The sequence below is a fragment of the Hyperolius riggenbachi genome, chromosome 2 (genome assembly GCF_040937935.1).
Source record: "Hyperolius riggenbachi isolate aHypRig1 chromosome 2, aHypRig1.pri, whole genome shotgun sequence".
Lineage (NCBI taxonomy): Eukaryota > Metazoa > Chordata > Amphibia > Anura > Hyperoliidae > Hyperolius > Hyperolius riggenbachi.
The window spans coordinates 91,714,283-91,733,229 of NC_090647.1; the positions used below are offsets into that span (position 1 = coordinate 91,714,283).

Here is an 18,947-nt window from a genome sequence, read left to right on the forward strand (position 1 = left end):
CTAAAGTGATGGTGATATAATTCCAAAATGATACAGGATTATGCAAATTTTGTATGCAAATATATGCAGATTCAAAATGGACCAATGGAATCCTGCTGAGGTGGGTTTCAATAGGTCTTTTTTTGAAGATGCAGAAACAATTTGCATAATCCAGTTTCAACTCATATTTATTTGAATCTCATTGACCGTTGCTAATGATCAAGAGAGATGACCAATGACATGTTCATTTTCTGAGTTTGTTGCAACTTGCATGAAAGTTGAAACTGAGCCAATCAAAATCAGGTTTGATTATATGGTGTGTGTATATATAGTAGACATGTATAGTGTAAAATTGCATATACATATCCACTTCCATGAAGTATGAGAGTTTACCTTCACTATCTTTTCATAGTATTCAAAGGGCTCTATTCATAAAAGGTTACCGCAAGTTTTCCGCTCAAAACAGCGGATTTTCCCGTCCATTTAGCAAAGTGGGCATTCATAAAAGCTGTTCCCGCATGAAAATCTACAATCCCCCAGCAGAGCGAGAAATTTCCGCCCTCTCCAGTGTTTTTCTAGATTTATCTAGAAAAAAGTAACAAAATGGCCATTCATGAAGTTTAGAGGAAGCGGTATGTGGACGGGAAATACCGCTTCCTCTGATTTTGCGGATTACATACAAGTGAATGGGACAGACCTCCCAGAGAGAGCAGTGCACGGAGGGACTCTGCCGGCTGAAGTGTTTCCGCATGTCTTCCGACAGCTTACCGCCAGCCTTCAGCGGGAGATCTCCGCACTTGCATCGCAGCTGGCAACATTTTTTTGAATGACCACCCAGAAGTGTAAAATACCGCTGCGGTATTTTCCCTCCAGGAGTTTTTTCGCCACAACTTTTTTATGAATAGAGCCCAAAGTCTTAGTCCTCATAACACATAAGGCTACTTGCACACTAAGACGTTGCGTTAGGTGCCACGTTAAGGTCGCATAACGTGCACCTAACGCGACGCCTGGTGCTCTTCCTTGTGGACGTCAGAGTGAGCCGTGTTGTGCAGCTCACTCTGGCGTCCGTGATGCGTACTCTTGTGCGCATGCGGCATCACGTGGTCCCGCCGGCCAATCACCGCACAGAGCGGCCGCTCCAGGAAGTAAATACTGCACGTCACAACGTGCAGTGAATATTAATTAGCCATGTGCCTGGCCGCTCTCCGCTCCTCCCCAACATGACTGCGCATGTGCAGATAGTCTAACGCGGCTTAAGCCGCTCTAATGCCGTAGCATGCTGCACTTTCGGGAGAACGTGCAGCGTTACCTGTGTGAACAGCCCACTTGTGTTACATTGCTGTGCGTTGGGGGAGCGTTACAGGCGCACTAACGTGCGCCTGTAACGTCCCTGTGTGTAAGCAGCCTAAAAGTAATAAAATTCACCAATCAAGATTGGATGTGTGTGCCAGGCTTTAGAATAGTCAATGGCTATCATTCATAAAGCGTTCCCGCATGCGGAAATGCTAAAAACAGCCGACTTTACCGACCACTGAGCAAAATGTGTATTCATAAAGGCTGTTTCCGCATGCGGAGCTGACTTTCCCGAGCAGAGCGATAAATTACCGCATTGTGCTGTGATTCTATGCCGAAATGTAACAAAATGTAAATTCATAAAAAGTAACGCAAGCGGTATGCGGACGGGGATTACCGCTCCCCTGGATGTAGCGATAGGCATGCGGAGTATATGTAAGTGAATGGGACAGACCTCCCAAGCAGCAGCAGAGAGAACACCGCATGGAGGGACTCGGCCAGCTTCTCCTGTTTCCGCATGCCTACCGACAGCCTAACGCTAGCCTACAGCGGGATATCTCCGCACTCCTATCACAACTAGAAACATTTTTATGAATGACCACCCAGAAGGCTGAAATACCAGCAGCGGTGTTTCCCCGCACGGATTTAATTTACCGACAGCACTTTTATGAATGATAGCCAATAAGAGTTGATGCAGAATGTTGCAATTTTTATGCAAATATATGCAGCTTGAGCACTGACAAATCAAATGAAGCCAAGGGGGGTTTATGTTGGTCTATTTTCAAGCTGCATATATGTGTACAAATCTTGCATTGTTCTGCATCAACTCCTAGCACAGTACAGTATATATAGTACTAGTACAGTATATATAGTAGACATGTATAGTCTAGTACAGTACAGTGAGCAGATGAGCTCATACTACAGTGAGCAGATATGACTAGCACAGTATAGTATAAATATGTACGAGTTACCACATTCGGTAAACATATGTCGGTAAATTATTTTGGTACTTATCCGTTAGCCGGGCGCATCCGGCAGGTGGCGCTAATTACTATTCCCCCTCCAGGCCGACATGGATAGTAGGGAAAGATGTAACTCTGGTGGAGTTTTGTCGCCACCTGCCGGATGCGCCCGGCTAACGGATAAGTACCATTATTTTTATTATTTTAGAATTTATATAGCACCGACATTTTCCGCAGCGCTGTACAGAGTATATCGTCTTGTCACTTAAAGGACATCTGAGGTGAAAATAAACTGTTGAGAAAAACAATTGTATCTATCCTTCTTCTCCTAAAAATGACTTTTTTTTTTTTTTAGATATCCCACAGTTTTATTTTATATTTAAAATAAAATATTTCAATCTAGTTTTTACTGTTTCATTGTCTCTGCTCAATGACACCTTGAGGGCTCGTTTCCACTAGTGCGGCGTGCGTCTCGTAGACGCACGCCGGCACTGAGCGGGTGGGCGGGATCGCAGGCGATTCCCATCAGCCGTGCCATGCACGGCTATGGGAATCGCAGCCTCCGCCGCGAATTCTGTGGGGGTTTCCGGCCGAATCGCTACTGCAAGCGATTCGGCCGGCGGCGCCGTTGTCCCCTATGGCAGAGTTTCCCCGCGCGATTTGCCTGCGGGGAAACTCTGCGGATTCGCGGCCGTTTCCGCGAGAGTGGAAACGGGCCCTCACAGAAGTATGCCAGAGCTCAAATCAATAAATGATTGACCCTTTTTCTTTCCTGCTCTCAGAAGCCATTTACTGACAGGAAAGTGTTTTATGGCTGTAATTACTTAGCAGTGAAGGTTATGCTACAGTTTGACCCAGTCCGACCCGGTCCCGACACAGGCAGAATCTGTCACTTGCATACCTGATGTTTAACTCTTTCAGGCAGAGAAAGAAAAAAAGGAACACGGCCTATAGCGGAGCTGAAATCTCCAGTGCTGTTTTTGACTGGTCCGTGGAGCATAGGCGTCCCAAGTGGTAACTGATGTGTTTCTCCACCCTCTTACATTCAATATCATTCATAAACCTGTTGTCAGTAAGGAGAATCAGTGCGGGAAAACCCCGCTGTCGGTATTTTAGACTTCTGGGTGAGCATTCATGAAAAAGTGTTCACATGCGATAGTAGTGCAGAGATTTCCCGAACTAGGCTCTCGGTAGGGAGGCGGTAGGCTTGCGGAAGCACAGTAAGCTGCCAAGTTGATACATTTCTCTGTGTTCCGCTCTACTGCAGCTGCCTGGGAGGTCTGTGTGTCTCCATTCACTTACATTGTTATCGCCACATCAGAGGGAGCGGTACTTCCCGACCTCACACCGCTTGCTGTGATCTTTATGAATTAACATTTTGCTACATTTTTTACAATAATCACCGCACAAGGCGGTGATTTATCGCTCTGCTTGGTAAGGTCAGCTTTTCATGCGGAAGGAGCCTTTTATGAATGCTGAATTTGCTACGTGGTCGGTAAAGTCAGCTGTTTTAAGCATTTCCGCATGCAGAAATGCTTTATGAATGATACCCCAAGTCTAAAATACCAGCAGCAGTGTTTTTCCGCACTGAGTCTCATCACCGACAACACCTTTATGAATGATACTCACTGGGCTCTATTCTCAATGAGTTACCGCATGAGTTAAATTAGGTAGTGATAAACACCGACCAAAATATCTCCATTTTGAAATTCACCATTTTTTTTACCTCATGCGGTAAAAGTGAGGTAAAAGTGTGGTAATTACCTCAACATTTATCTCCAATTTGAGATTCTCAACTGAAAAGTTGGTGTTAATTAAGGATTTTTTTATCACCTACAAATGGTAGGTGATAATTATCACTTCTCTGCTTTTGGCCTTCAGGATGGAGCCTTTTGAGCTTTGTTTGCTCAAGTTTATGTCAATTTTACATAGAAGGCAGAAAAGACGAGTGTGTCTAATTTCAGACCTTGTACAGTCTTTTAGATGATTTAATAGATGCCGAGGAGAAAATTCTTCTCTGTTCTAAAAGATAAGCAACAGCATAATTACCTTTAAAGAAAAACATTTCTTTGTTACAGCTGATACAAATCCAGCAAAAAATCTCCAGTGTATGTACTTTCTGCTTTCATGGAAGCAGACATAGGGCTTGATTCACAAAAGAGTGCTAACTGTTAGCACGGCCGTTTTTGTGCAAATTTTCACATTGCGCGCGATTGTGAATTTTCGTGCGAAACTATAACGGATTTTGCGTGCAAACGCGAATTTTCGCACAAAATCGATATCGTTTTCACGCACAAATTCGCGTTTGCACGCAAATGCAAAAATTCGCGCAAAAAACGGCCGTGCTAACAGTTAGCACTCTTTTGTGAATCAAGCCCATAGGGCTCTATTCTCAAAGACTTCCCGCATGCGGTAAAGTACATGCGGGAAGTTTGCACCCAAAATACCGGCAAGTTGGGATTCTCAAAATGTTCCGCATGTTTTTTCCGCATGCGGAAAAAGTGTGATAAAAGTGCGGGATTCATGCGGTAAAATTTCCGCAAAAGTCGGTATTTTCCGCAATAAAAGATCAATTCTCAAAGATGTTCAGGCGCATCATTTCTTCGTTAATTACCGAATTTTTATCACCTACAAGTAGTAGGTGATATATTCCGCATCCCATTGACTTTAATGAAGTGTGGAGGCTTAAGGGCTGTGCTTGGTGGACTTTAACTTTTTTTTTTTTTTTTAAACACTTTTTCATGCAACCTTTTTACCGCATGATTCCCGCATGAATAATGCCTGTTTCCGCATCTTTTTTCTCGCATGCGGAAAACATGCGGAAAATATTAGTGAATGTGGAAAAAATGCGGAGTTTACCGCTGGCGGGAATATAGCGGTAACATTTTGCGGAAAATTTGGCTCTTTGAGAATAGAGCCCATAGTGTTAACCTCCTGTGTTTACACATTGGCTGCTCTGCTGAGGCAGCAAGCTGGCACAGCTGAGAGCTAAAATTACAGTTGTGATTATTCACAGATGAGGGGGAATTAGACAGGCTAAATTATATACACACAGGGTGCATTTCTATATGTTTTCCTTCTGTCCTGTGCAAGACTTGAGGTCCCACTTTAAATGTGACAGGCTTTCCTGGGTCGTCTCTGTGTAATAAGTGGCAAGTATATGGGCTGCCCTACAGGGCTCTATTCATAAAACCTTACCGCAAGTTTTCCGCTCAAAACAGCGGATTTTCCCGTCCATTTAGCAAAGTGGGCATTCATAAAAGCTGTTCCCGCATGAAAATCTACAATCCCCCAGCAGAGCGAGAAATTTCCGCCTTCTCCAGTGTTTTTCTAGATTTATCTAGAAAAAAGTAACAAAATGGCCATTCATAAAGATTAGAGGAAGCGGTATGTGGACGGGAAATACCGCTTCCTCTGATTTTGCGGATTACATACAAGTGAATGGGACAGACCTCCCAAAGAGAGCAGCGCATGGAGGGACTCTGCCGGCTGAAGTGTTTCCGCATGCCTTCCGACAGCTTACCGCCAGCTTTCAGCGGGAGATCTCCGCTCTTGCATCGCAGCTTTCAAGATTTCTTTGAATGACCACCCAGAAGTGTAAAATACCGCTGCGGTATTTTCCCTCCAGGAGTTTTCTCGCAACAACTTTTTTATGAATAGAGCCCCCAGTGGTCAAAAAAGCTTTATTTCCTTACATATTACTGACAGTTTTATCACCTGTTTTACCGCAGTTTTATCAAACATTTATCACACTTGGTACATTTTTAGTGAATACTCACTATTTTCACTATTTTTAGTGAATTATCACTGGAGGTAATTTTTCACCCAAAAGAGTTACCACACATGGTTTTGTGAATAGAGCCCAATATCTCAGACTGTGGGCTCTATTCATAAAACCTTACCGCAAGTTTTCCGCTCAAAACTGCGGATTTTCCCGTCCATTTAGCAAAGTGGGCATTCATAAAAGCTGTTCCCGCATGAAAATCTACAATCCCCCAGCAGAGCGAGAAATTTCCGCCTTCTCCAGTGTTTTTCTAGATTTATCTAGAAAAAAGTAACAAAATAGCCATTCATAAAGATTAGAGGAAGCGGTATGTGGACGGGAAATACCGCTTCCTCTGATTTTGCGGATTACATACAAGTGAATGGGACAGACCTCCCAGAGAGAGCAGTGCACGGAGGGACTCTGCCGGCTGAAGTGTTTCCGCATGCCTTCCGACAGCTTACCGCCAGCTTTCAGCGGGAGATCTCCGCTCTTGCATCGCAGCTTTCAAGATTTCTTTGAATGACCACCCAGAAGTGTAAAATACCGCTGCGGTATTTTCCCTCCAGGAGTTTTCTCGCAACAACTTTTTTTATGAATAGAGCCCTGAGTGGCGTAGCTAGAGAGCTGTGGGCCCTAATGCAAGTTTTACATTGGGGCCCCCTAAGCACTCTATACATTACAACTGATATGGTGCACCAAAACCTGCCAATGGCAACTACAGTGTCAGAGGTGCAAGAAGGGGATGGGGAGCAGTTTGTTAATGATTACCACTATTCAAAGTATCTATAGAAGTGATTATTACCAGCACAGGACCAATAGAGAGCTAATATAGCAGTTGAGGAAGGGCCCAGGGCCCTCTAGCCCAATGCGGTTGCAACCTCTGCACCCCCTATTGCTAGCCCCTGCTCAGACTGTTTGCAGTTTACACTGCAGAGGAATGTTCATCACCCTGTAAACTCATATCCCATAGGGTAGGGGCAGGTGGCATTGCTCAAGAGTGCCTAGGTCTGATGGCACCATCAACATTCTGCTATAGGGTCCCAGAATCTCTAGCTACGCCTCCAAGTAGACATGCATAGCCCCGTACAGTACACGTTGTAGCCATACATAGTACACTATAGTACTGTACATTATTATTACTCGTATAGCATACACAGCAACTGCGCCTAACTTTTTGCTAGTCAGACGTCAGACAGCCAATGACAGTTCACGTGTCATCTGCGGCACGGTAGCTGTTGGATGTGAGACGCGCAGTGATTGGTTGCTGTGTGTGTTGGGCGGGGCTGGGGACGGGAGCTCTGGGAGTCGCGGGAAGTTGAACAGTTCAGGCAGCTGTGGCGATGCCTGGGCTTCCAGCAATAGGTGGAGGATAGGAGTCTGTGTGATCCCGGAGGTGACAGGAGCGATGGCCTCCGTACAGCTGGAGGGAAGCTCGGTGTTCCTGCAGCTGCTCCGCCGCACACCCGGCGCGTACACAGGTACTGATCCCGCCTGCCTGTGGCTACAGAGGGGTACTGATCTGGCCTGCCTGTGTGTGCAGAGGGGTACTGATCTGGCCTGCCTATGTGTGCAGAGAGGTACTGATCTTGCCTGCCTGTGTGTGCAGTGGGGTGCTGATCTTGCCTGCCTGTGCTTGCAAAGGAGTGGTGATCTTGCACGCCTATGCATGCGGAGGGGTGCTGATCTTGCCTGTCTATGCATGCAAAGGAGTGCTGATCTTGCCTGCTTGTGCATGCAGAGGGGTGCTGATCTTGCCTGCCTGTGCATACAGTGGGGTGCTGATCTTGCCTGCCTGCGTGTGCGTACCGGTGCTGCGCCCCGCCTGCCCATGCGGAGGGGTGCTGCGGCACGCCTGCCCATGCGGAGGGGTGCTGCGGCACGCCTGCCCGTGCGGAGCGGCGCTGCGGCACGCCTGCCCGTGCGGAGCGGCGCTGCGGCACGCCTGCCCGTGCGGAGCGGCGCTGCGGCACGCCTGCCCGTGCGGAGCGGCGCTGCGGCACGCCTGCCCGTGCGGAGCGGCGCTGCGGCACGCCTGCCCGTGCGGAGCGGCGCTGCGGCACGCCTGCCCGTGCGGAGCATCGCTGCGGCACGCCTGCCCGTGCGGAGCGGCGCTGCGGCACGCCTGCCCGTGCGGAGCGGCGCTGCGGCACGCCTGCCCGTGCGGAGCATCGCTGCGGCACGCCTGCCCGTGCGGAGCGGCGCTGCGGCACGCCTGCCCGTGCGGAGGAGTGCTGCTCCCTGTCTGCGCGTGCGGAGGGGTGCTGTTTCACACGTGGGTGTGCGGAAGGGGGCTGCACCCCGCCTGGGTGTGAGGAAGGGGACTGCACCCCGCCTGCGTGTGCATAGGGGTTGCTGCACCCCGCCTGCCCGCGCGGAGGGGTGCTGCTCCCCGCCTGGGTGTGAGGAAGGGGACTGCACCCCGCCTGGGTGTGAGGAAGGGGACTGCACCCCGCCTGGGTGTGAGGAAGGGGACTGCACCCCGCCTGGGTGTGAGGAAGGGGACTGCACCCCGCCTGGGTGTGAGGAAGGGGACTGCACCCCGCCTGCGTGTGAGGAAGGGGACTGCACCCCGCCTGCGTGTGCGGAGGGGGGTTGGTGAGCCACGCGTGCGGAGGGGGGGGGGGGGGGGTTGCTGAGCTGTGCGTGCGGAGGGTGTTGCTGAGCCGCGGAGGGGGGGAGGAGGTGTGGCCTGCCGAGCCGTGTGTGTGTGTGTGTGTGTGTGTGTGGGGGGGGGGGGGGGGGGGAGGAGGTGTGGCCTGCTGAGCTGTGTGTGTGGGTGTGTGTGTGGGTGGGGGTGGGTTGCTGACCTGTGCGGGGGGGTTGCTGACCTGCACGTGCGGAGGGGATTGCTGACACGCGCGCGCGTGGAGAGAGGGAGAGTTGCAGCGCGCGCGGAGAGGGGGGGGGGGGGGGGTTGCAGCGCCGCGAGGGTTGCAGAGCCGTGCGTGTGCGAAAAGGGGGTTGCAGAGCCCTGTGTGTGGGGCGGGGTTGCTGAGCTGCACGTGTGGGGGTGTTTCTGAGCCCCGCCTGCATGTGCGGAGGGGTTGCTGCTCCTCGCTTGCATGTGTGGAGGGGTTGCTGAGCCCTGCCTGCGCGTGCGGAGGGGTAGCCTGGGGGGGTTGCTGAGCCCTGCCTGTGCGTGCGGTGGGGTTGCCTGGGGGGGGGGGGGGGGGGGTTGCTGAGCCCCACCTGCGGATGTGCTTTTCCTCTGAACCAATCAGAGCCTTCCAACTAGTGAGGTAAGTATCTAACTTTTCATCTTCCTTAGTTTTCACATGTACTTTAATCATTCATTCCCCAATCAGTTGAGATCTGATATCTTAACAGGGAACTATGGCAAGTGATCAACTGCTATATACTGCTCCTTTGAGCTGGATCTAAAAAACTACTTGCGTATCAGCCTGTAGACCTAATGCTGGGCATACACGGCTCGTTTTTGCGCCGGTATCGAACCAGCGGCTCGATGCCGCTCGTCTGCTGTTCTCGTCTGAGCCGGGAATCGATCCCCCGTGTGATCGGACATGTCGGAAATTATCAATCGAGCCATCAGCGGCTTGATTGATAAGAAGAATCTGGGCCGTGTATGCCCAGCATAACAGCTTATTTGATGCAGATAACAAACAGGTGTCGAATTCCAGACCTGGAGGGCCAGATCCATGCCAGTGTTTATGATGGACTAATGCTGGGTTTACACCATACAATTTTCTGTTAGATTTAAGGTCCGTACACACGCCGGACTGCAGGCAACGACGGGTCTGTCGTCACCTCCCGCTGGGCGGGTTTTCAGCAGACAGTCCGGCGTGTGTACAGTCTGTCGGCGGACTGATACGGCTGTTTCTGAGCGATCTGCCGGGCGCCCACCCAGCGGGAGGTGACGACAGACCCGTCGTTGCCTGCAGTCCGGCGTGTGTACGGACCTTTACCTGCCAGATAAATTTCAACATTTATTTATCTATCTTACGATCTATCTGCCGAGCAATTAGGCATTGTCCTACTCAGCAGGAGATAAACAGAAGACAATGTCCATTGACCATTCTCTACAGAAAATAATCTAATTATGCATTCTTATGCTGGGCATACACGGAGCATTCCGGCAGCTCGATTAGCCGCCGGATCGACTCCCGCGCGTCCCCGCGGGTGCTTCCTTATCTTCCGCTCGATTCTGTCCATTGTCCGCCCGCGGGGATTGAGCGGCGAATCGATCCGCGCGATGATCGGACCTGTCGGAAACTATCAATCGAGCCATCAGCGGCTCGATTGATAAGGAAAAACTGACCGTGTATGCCCAGCATAACAGAAAATCAGAAAAATCTAACAGAAAATTGTATGGTGTAAACCCAGCATTAGAAAGGGCCAGTGCACACCAAAAACCTCTAGCTGTTTTTCAGAGCGATTCTAGGCATGTTTAGAGCGACTTTCTAAAGATGCCTAGTGTTTTGTTTTTTTGGGGGTTTTTTGGAGCGTATTTGTGTAGTGTTTTTATATTCTGTTACAGTACAGCTGTAACTGAAGAGCAGCTAACAAAAATGCTTCCACTTTACTATACTTAAAATTGAGGCAGAATCGCCTCAGAAATGAGCAAAAACAATGCAGAACCCAAGTTTGCGTTTGGGGAAAAAAAAAACGAACCGCTCTGGTGTGCACCCGCCCATTGCAATAAATTAGCCAAGTGGTTTTCCCCCCACAAGCGTTTAAAAAAAACAAACAAACAAAAAAAACGCTTAGAACTGCTCTTGGTGTGCACTGGCCCAAAGAGAGGTTATTGCTCTTCTGATTTAGTTCTTTAGTCAATCAGCTGTTAGGTGGATGGACAAATACTTAAAGAGACACTGAAGCGAGAATAAATCTCGCTTCAGTGCTTATATTCAGCAGGGGCATGTGTGCCCCTGCTAAAACGCCGCTATTCCGCGGCTAAACAGGGGTCCCTTACCTCCCAAATCCCCTCCGTGCATTGGGGGATCACTTCCGCATTGAGGCATGGCTAATGGCCGCAGCCCTGCCTCACGCGCGTCTGTCAGCGCGTATCTCCGCCTCTCCCCCGCCCCTCTGTCTTCCTTCGCTGAGTGGGGCGGGGGAGAGGCGGCGATGCGCCGCTGATAGATGGCACTGAAAGGCAGGGCTGCAGCCGTTAGCCCTGCCTCAACAGCAGCAAAATCTACGACCAAGTTGGTCGTAGATTTTGCAGGGGGGGATTTGGGGGGTAAGGGACCCCCGTTTAGCCGCGGGATAGCGGCGTTTTAGCAGGGGCACACATGCCCCTGCTGAATATAGGCACTGAAGCGAGTTTTATTCTCGCTTCAGTGTCTCTTTAAAGGATACAAAGAGGTGAACGTATCGGATACCACACCAAAATTCCGCTGTTCTCCAGGCTGCCACTGTCCCCTCCATAAGATCCCGACCTGCGGCTAGGATGTGATTTTCTGCGCATGCTCACCACGCATCTCCCATGCACTTTCACAGTTATCAAAGACTTCAACTGCGTAGAGCGCCCCCAGCTATTGGAGCACAGTCACAAGAAGCATGCACAGAAGATCACATCCCAGTCTCAGGATCTTATGGAGGGGACAGCGGCAGCCAGAAGCACAGCAGAAACCTTTGGCGCTGGACAGAGAGACTTCTAAGGACTGGAAGAAGCAAATGAAGTTTTCTTTTGCAGGTTTGCCTCATGTATCCTTTAAGTACCAAAAAGTGTCTGGCCACCCCTAAGCTACATATACACCGTCAATCTCTGCTGCCTGGAGGGATAGGAACTTGATCACTCATGTGACAGTACAGGGCCTAATGTTGTACAGGCCTGGTCTTCCCAGGGCCCTTAAGGTACATACTCACGGGGGACCTTTGTGGCTACCCGCTAGCGCACAGGGGACGCGCGCGCGACAGCCCGGCGACAGCTCCGCCCGTGCGACAGCAGTCCACACGTCTCTGCCCAAAGGCAGAGACACGGCGGAAGCTGTCGCCGAAGGAAACTCCCCCCCCCCCCCCCCCCAAACCCCATCCCCCATGCCAAACCCCCCCCCCCCCCCCCCGCGCGCCGGAAGCTCCGCTCATTGTGTGCGTGTTGCTGTCGCTAGTCCGCATTCACACGGCGGACTAGCAACAGTTGCGGCGACAGCTGTAGCAGGCGAATCGCCTGGCGACCGCTCTATGTAGCGACGGTTCGGGGCGCGTGCAACATACACACGGGCGACCTGTCGCCGCAACACGCGCGTGCCACGTGGTTGCGGCGACAGTTGTAGCCCGTGTGTATGGGCCATTACAGCCATAGTTCTCTTGTGATGATAGAAAGGACTAAGGCCTGGAACCCACTTGAGCTTTTTTTGAGCCTTTAGGGAGCGCTTTCAATCGCTAGAGATTCCCCTAAACGCTCTGCCATTGTAAATGGATGGGACAGATTCCATTAGAGCAATTGCGATTAAGGAGATCGCAGGACATGCAGCATTTTGGGAGCGTTTCCATCCTAATGAATTGTACAGGAGCAGGGAAATCGCTTGCAAACGCTATTACAAATCGCTAGCAATAGCGTTTTGCGTTTTTCTTTTCGGTTCCAGGCCTCAAGATGATTAGGAGGGGGATACTCTTTCGAAGTGATGCACATTTTGTTGCAGTTCTTATGCAGGTTGATATCAGCCAATCAAATCAATTTGCTGCCTATTTGGATTGGCTCTGTTCCAAGCTGCATACAAGTTGCAATATCATTATTTTTACTGTATCCAGGTAGTCCCTGATAAACGAGATGGGGACTGTATGTTTGATTTTAACCTGAATCTGTCCATAAGTCAAAAGGCTGTACCACCTTGTGCCTCCAGTGTCCCCTCTGTGCTTCATCTGCCCCCCCCCCAACCCACTGTCACCTCTGTTCTCCTGTGCCAGTGATCTGCAAACTTGGCTCTCCAGCTGTTAAAGGGAACCTAAACTTAGAAGCATATGGATTTTTCCTTATCAAATAATACCAGTTGCCCGACTCTCCTGCTGATCCTGTGTTTCTAAAGGTGCATACACACATCAGACCATAGTCTTTGGAAAATGAAAGATCACAGACCAATCTTACCACCCTTAATGTAGTATGAGAGCCATACCTGCACAGTCTTTTCTATGGAGCTGAACTCCCCATCAGACAGAAATCATTGCAAGATGCTGCACACACAGATGCTGTACAGACACAAAAGATCTGTAGCTGCAAAAGATCTGTTCCTGCCAAAAATCCATTCCTGCAAATTGCATTCATAGTCTATGAGATCTGCAGATCGTCATACACACATGATTTCACTGACATTCATCTGCAGATCAGATCCACCAGGATGGATTTTCAGATCTGCGGATGATTGCTTGATCTGCAGATGAATGTCAGTTAAATCATGTGTGTATGATGATCTGCAGATCTCATAGACTATTATTGCAATTTGCAGGAATGGATTTTTGGCAGGAACAGATCTTTTGCAGCTACAGATCTTTTGTGTCTGTACAGCATCTGTGTGTGCAGCATCTTGCCAAGATTTCTGTCTGATGGGGAGTTCAGCTCCATAGAATAGACTGTGTAGGTATGGCTCTCATACTACATGAAGGGTGGTAAGATTGGTCTGTGATCTTTCAGTTTCCAAAGACTATAGTCTGATGTGTGTATGAGCCTTAATACTTTTAGCCACAGCCCCTCAACAAGCATGCAGATCAGGTGCTCTAACTGAAGTCAGACTGGATTAGCTGCATGCCTGTTTCAGGTGTGAGATGCAGATACTACTGCAGCAAATTCATCAGCAGGAGAGTCAGGCAACTGGTATTGTTTAAAAGGAAACCTCCATATCCCTCTCAGTTTAGGTTCCCTTTAAGGAACTACAAGTCCCACAATCCATTTGCCTTTATGAATCACGACTGTGGCTGTCAGATTCCCACAATGCGTTGTGGGACTTGTAGTTCCTTAACAGCTGGAGAGCCAAGTTTGCAGATCACTGCCCTGTGCCCTCAGCGGCCCTCTCTGCACACCCCACCATGTCACCTCAGCCCCCTGTGCCCTCAGCATTCTTTAATAAAAATGTAATTTTACCAGTTTAAAAAAACATGTTTTTCTTAGATTTTTTTTTTTTAAATAGATTTTCTCAACTTTTCAAAAACCTTTTTTTCACTTGTTTCCACAATCAAATTTTACGTTTTCGGGTTTTTTGTATCAGTGCGTCGTTTGTAAGTCGGGGGGATTACCTGTACTTACACAGTGCAACATGCTTTAACTTACAGGCATGCAGTAAATATGATGAACAAAAAAGGATCCGCAAACCAGGCCGGATTGAAGTAAAAGGCTGATATATTTATTGCAAAAATCCAGACAGTGCAATAAAATCACAGGATTGATTGAGTTGATCCTGTGATTTTATTGCACTGTCTGTGGATTTTTTCAATAAATATATCAGCCTTTTCTACTTCAATCCGGCCTGGTTTGCGGATCCTTTTTTTGTTCATCTACTTCGTTATGGCTTGGCTGACCTGATCCTGCACCGACTGGTATGATGCCTGGGGGTATAGAGCATTTATGAACTTTCCTTGTTGCATGTAGTAAATATATAGTACCGCTCAGCCAACTCCACAATACTTATTGCATTTTACATTTGCCCTGCCCCATCCCCCACCACCACCGGTCTGCGCAGTCCATTCCAGCAGCCGTGACAGTGAATATCCTGGGCCTGCACAGTTTGGAAAGAATCAGGATGCTTCCTGTGTAGGATGCTATGCACAGGGGTGCGGGGATGACCACAGAGAGGGCGCGGATGAACAGTGCATGAGCCTTGGAGAACCCACCAGCACCCCAAAGCGGGGAGCACAGCGGCAAGTTGGAGGGGAGGCCAGACGCAATAAGGAGCCTGGAGGCTCTAGATCAGCAAGGAAAGTGTGTTTAAACACTTCTCCTTGTTCTAATAAAAACTATTTCTCCCAGTGTTCTCCCCAGGATTTTTTTCCAGCCGGGTGGCATGAAATGGTAGCCGGGTGGCCTGAAAAAGCAGCCGGGTGGGGCGAGATGAAAATGCAGGGCAACTCTGCTTACAGCATAGGAGGAGGTGAGCCGATGACAGCCGGGTGGTCACCAAATCTAGCCGGGTGGAGCACCCAGCTAAAAGAGCCTGGGGAGAACACTGTCTCCATCAAACAGGAGTTTAGCATGATACTTTGCCATCAGAAGCCACCTCATTTATCATTTTACTGTTGTTTTAAACTCTGTTTTATAAACCCCGGGGTGCTTCTTTATCCTCAATGTGGTCAGACAGAATTGTGGGACACATGGTAGAACACACACTACTCTATCTATTTTAATAATTAATTATATTTATTTTTGAAATATTCATAAGTCGGTGTTTCTGCTGGTCTCTGCTTGGATTGTCATCTTGTTGGTGTGATCATCTTTCCAGATTTAGGGCCCATTAGTGTGAACTGGTTTGAGGAGCTCAGTGCAGAAGCTGTAAGAGCGCAGCCCAGTCTGGGGGAAGATGAAGAGAAGAAAGTGGGTGGCCAGGATGACTTTGTCTTCAAGACCCCCAAATGCAAGCAGCCAAACTACAGTCAGCTGGACTCCACACCATCTATATTCAGAGAACAAAGTCTGTGCTCACCGCTCTTCCTTCCTCCAAATGTGGAGGTGTGCAGGAATCAGCCTGGGTCAGGTATGATGCTCATGCTCTCTACTTCCTATACTGAACACCCAGAGAAGTGCAGATACAAGAGAGTCTTGGTTATCCGGCACTGACTGGGATCGGCTGATGCAAGATAAGTGTGCTTTCTGGTTGCCTGAGACTCAATGTTAATAATGGGCCTAGCTAATACAGTACTATACCCCACTCTATATACATACCATTAACTCTGTAGTAAATGCTAAAATGCAGTCAGGACTGGCGCACACCAAGCGTGTTTGATAGCATTTTCAAAACTGCTGCTGCCTGTGAAAACGCTTGGCTAATGTATCTCAATGGGATGGTGCACACCAGCAGTTTGAGGTTTTTAGCAAACGTGGGTCCTGCAGCATTTTTGCGGTTTGCAGAGGCGTTTCTGCCTCAATATAAAGTAAAGGAAAAGCTCAAACCGCTCTGAAAAACGCTAGATCAGAGCGGTTTTCCAGGCGTTTTTTTTTTTTTACAGAAGCTGTTTAGTAACAGATTTACTGTAACTATTTGTAATCTGATACACAAAAACGCTCCAAAAAATGCTAGGCATGTTTAGAAAACCTCTCTATACATGCCTAGAATCGCTCTGAAATCTGCTCCAAAAACATCTAGTGGTTTTTGGTGTGCACTGGGCCTAAATGAAAGTACCGTATTTTCCGCCATATAATACGCACTTTTTCTCCCCAAAAAGTGGGGAGAAAAAGTCCCTGCGTCTTATACGGCAAAGGCAAGGAATCCCGGACTTACGAGCGCCCGACGATACGAACCGCCGACCTGCTGCCATCGGGGATTCCCTGCCTTTGTCCCCGCTGTGCCTGGCTTCCCCCTGCCTGCGTCTCCTCCCTTCCCCTTGTGTCTCGCCGACCCTAGAAGCCCGACACTAGAGGGAGAAGCCGGATGTCTTCAATCGCCGCGGGCATGGTGGAGGAGGTAAGCTACTGCCGCTGCTCGCACAGGGGGGCCCGAGACACGAGGGAGGGAGGAGACACAGGCAGGGGGAAGCCAGGCACAGTGAGGACACGGGGGCTGACAGGAGAACGCACGGGGACTGCCAGGAGGATGCAGGGGACTGACAAGAAGACAGGGGGCTGACGAGGGAGTCCAGGACATGGGAGGACAAGGGGGTCACACCAGAGGACACGGGGGAGACATATGGCATACAGGGGGGGGCATGGGGCATACAGGAGGACACATGAGGAACATAGGAGGGCACCATTTGGGGGAGGACATGTACAAGACGCTCCTGATGTATGGACGCTCCAGACCAGGTTTCGTTTATTTTTTTTCCTGATTTTTGCCTTCTAAACCTGAGTGCGTCTTACATGCCGGAGCGTCTTATACGGCGAAAAATACAGTATATTAACCTTGGGGGAGTTGTGGAAGCCAGTCTTTAACCACTTCGCCATATCTGGACGCATATATCCGTCCAGATAGGCAGTGGTGCTGCAGCCGTGTGGTGCGCGCGATCGGGCGCGTGCCCGCGCGCGCCCCCGCTGCCTCCCGCTGCCCCCCCGATCAGTGAATGGGAATATAATTCCCATTCACCGATCCAAGTCCCCGGCAGAAATACCGACGCTTTCTCATCAGAGAGCGTGGTATTTCTGCCCCCAGGAAACAACTTCTCTTCATTTTAGTTCCTAGATGCGACATCGTTCGCATCTAGGAACTTTTTGAATGTGGCCATCTTGTGGCCAAATAATAAACTGCACCCACATACCTGTATTAAATAAAAAATACATTATTTTACATCTAAAATTGGCTATTTACCTCCCAAACTAAAATTACCCAAATACATTTTTGTATTAAAAAAAATAATAAAAAAAATTACAATTAAAAAAAAAAAAACTACATAAATAGTTACCTAAGGGTCTGAACTTTTTAAATATACATGTCAAGAGAGTATCTTATTACATTTTTTAAAATTATAAGCTTGTAAATAGTGATCGACGCAAATTGAAAAAATGCACCTTTATTTCTAAATAAAATATCGACGCCATAAATTGTGATAGGGACGTAATTTAAATGGTGTAATAAGCGGGACAAATGGGCACATAAAATGCATGGGTTTTAATTACTGTAGCATGTATTAATTTTAAACTATAATGGCTAAAAACTGAGAAATAATGTTTTTTTTCCATTTCTATCTTAATCTTCCTGTTAAAATGTATTTACAGTAAAGTGGCTCTTAGCAAAATGTACTACCTAAAGAAAGCCTAATTAGTGGCGGAAAAAACGAGATATAGATCAATTAATTTTGATAAGTAGCGATAAAGTTATTAGCGAATGAATGGGAGGTGAACATTGCTTGGATGCATAAGATTTTCGAAGCTGTAGGCTGAAGTGGTTAAAGGGAAGGTTCAGGGAGGGTGGGTAAAAAATAAAAATCAATTTCCACTTACCTGGGGCTTCCTCCAGCCCGTGGCAGGCAGGAGGTGCCCTCGCCGCCGCTCCGCAGGCTCCCCGTGGTCTCCGGTGGCCGACCCGACCTGGCCAGGCCGGTTGCCAGGTCGGGCTCTTCTGCGATCCAAGGCCCGGAACTTCTGCGTCCCACGCCGGCGCTCTGACGTCATCGGACGTCCTCCGGGCTCTACTGGGTCCTATAGAGCCTTCCCGGTCTCCTCACAGTGCCCGCATTCTCCCACAGGCTCCCCCATTAGCAGTCCACGACCCATGGGTTGTAGACTGCTCTCTTCCGCTTCTGGGGTGCTTCGGGAGACTTCAGAAGCACACGGGCTTCTGAAGACTGTCCGCTCTGTACTGCGCATTTGCACGTGCGCACTACAGAGCCGCCTGTCTTCAGGAGCCCAAGTGCTTCCGATCACTGCTGAAGTCTCCCGCGGCTGGAGATTTGAACCGGGATCCAGCGTTAAAACGCAGAGACTGTAAGACCAGGAAGGCTCTGTAGGGCCCAGAGCTCCCTCCCTGTTTTTTTTAATAACGCTTCAGACTTGCTTTAAACAATATTTGGCTGCAGTAGTGTCTGAATTAAGCCAGAAACAAGCATGCAGCTAATCTTGTCAGATCTGACAATAACGTCAGATATACCTTTATCTGCAGCATGCTTGTTCAGGGTCTATAGATGAAAGTATTAGAGGCAGAGGATCAGCAGGCCCGCCAGGCAACTGGTATTGCTTAAAGGACACATCCGAGGACTTCAAAAATAAAAAATCCACTTACCTGGGGCTTCCTCTAGCCCCTGCCAGCCGTCCTATGCCCACGCAGCAGCTCCTCTCCACGCTGGTGGTCCTGGGAACCCTCTGGTGCAAGATGCTGACTGTGCCTGTGCAAGCGGCTCTCGGTGTTGCACTG

General features: G+C 48.9%; 1 protein-coding gene across 3 annotated transcripts in view; it reads left to right on the plus strand.

Annotated features, from left to right (window-relative positions):
• The first annotated feature begins 7,295 nt into the window (after positions 1–7,295).
• BRCA2 (BRCA2 DNA repair associated) overlaps positions 7,296–18,947 on the plus strand; it is a 90,859-nt gene continuing 79,207 nt past the window's right edge. For 2 of the 3 annotated variants that reach the window (XM_068267048.1, XM_068267049.1), the window contains exons 1-3: positions 7,390–7,478; positions 11,461–11,656; positions 15,390–15,641. In XM_068267048.1, coding sequence (XP_068123149.1) covers positions 11,521–11,656; positions 15,390–15,641 — 388 coding nt within the window. In that variant the 5' untranslated portion in view covers positions 7,390–7,478; positions 11,461–11,520. Of the gene's footprint in view, positions 7,479–11,460; positions 11,657–15,389; positions 15,642–18,947 lie in introns of all 3 variants that reach the window. The other variant, XM_068267050.1, reaches the window with a different exon arrangement.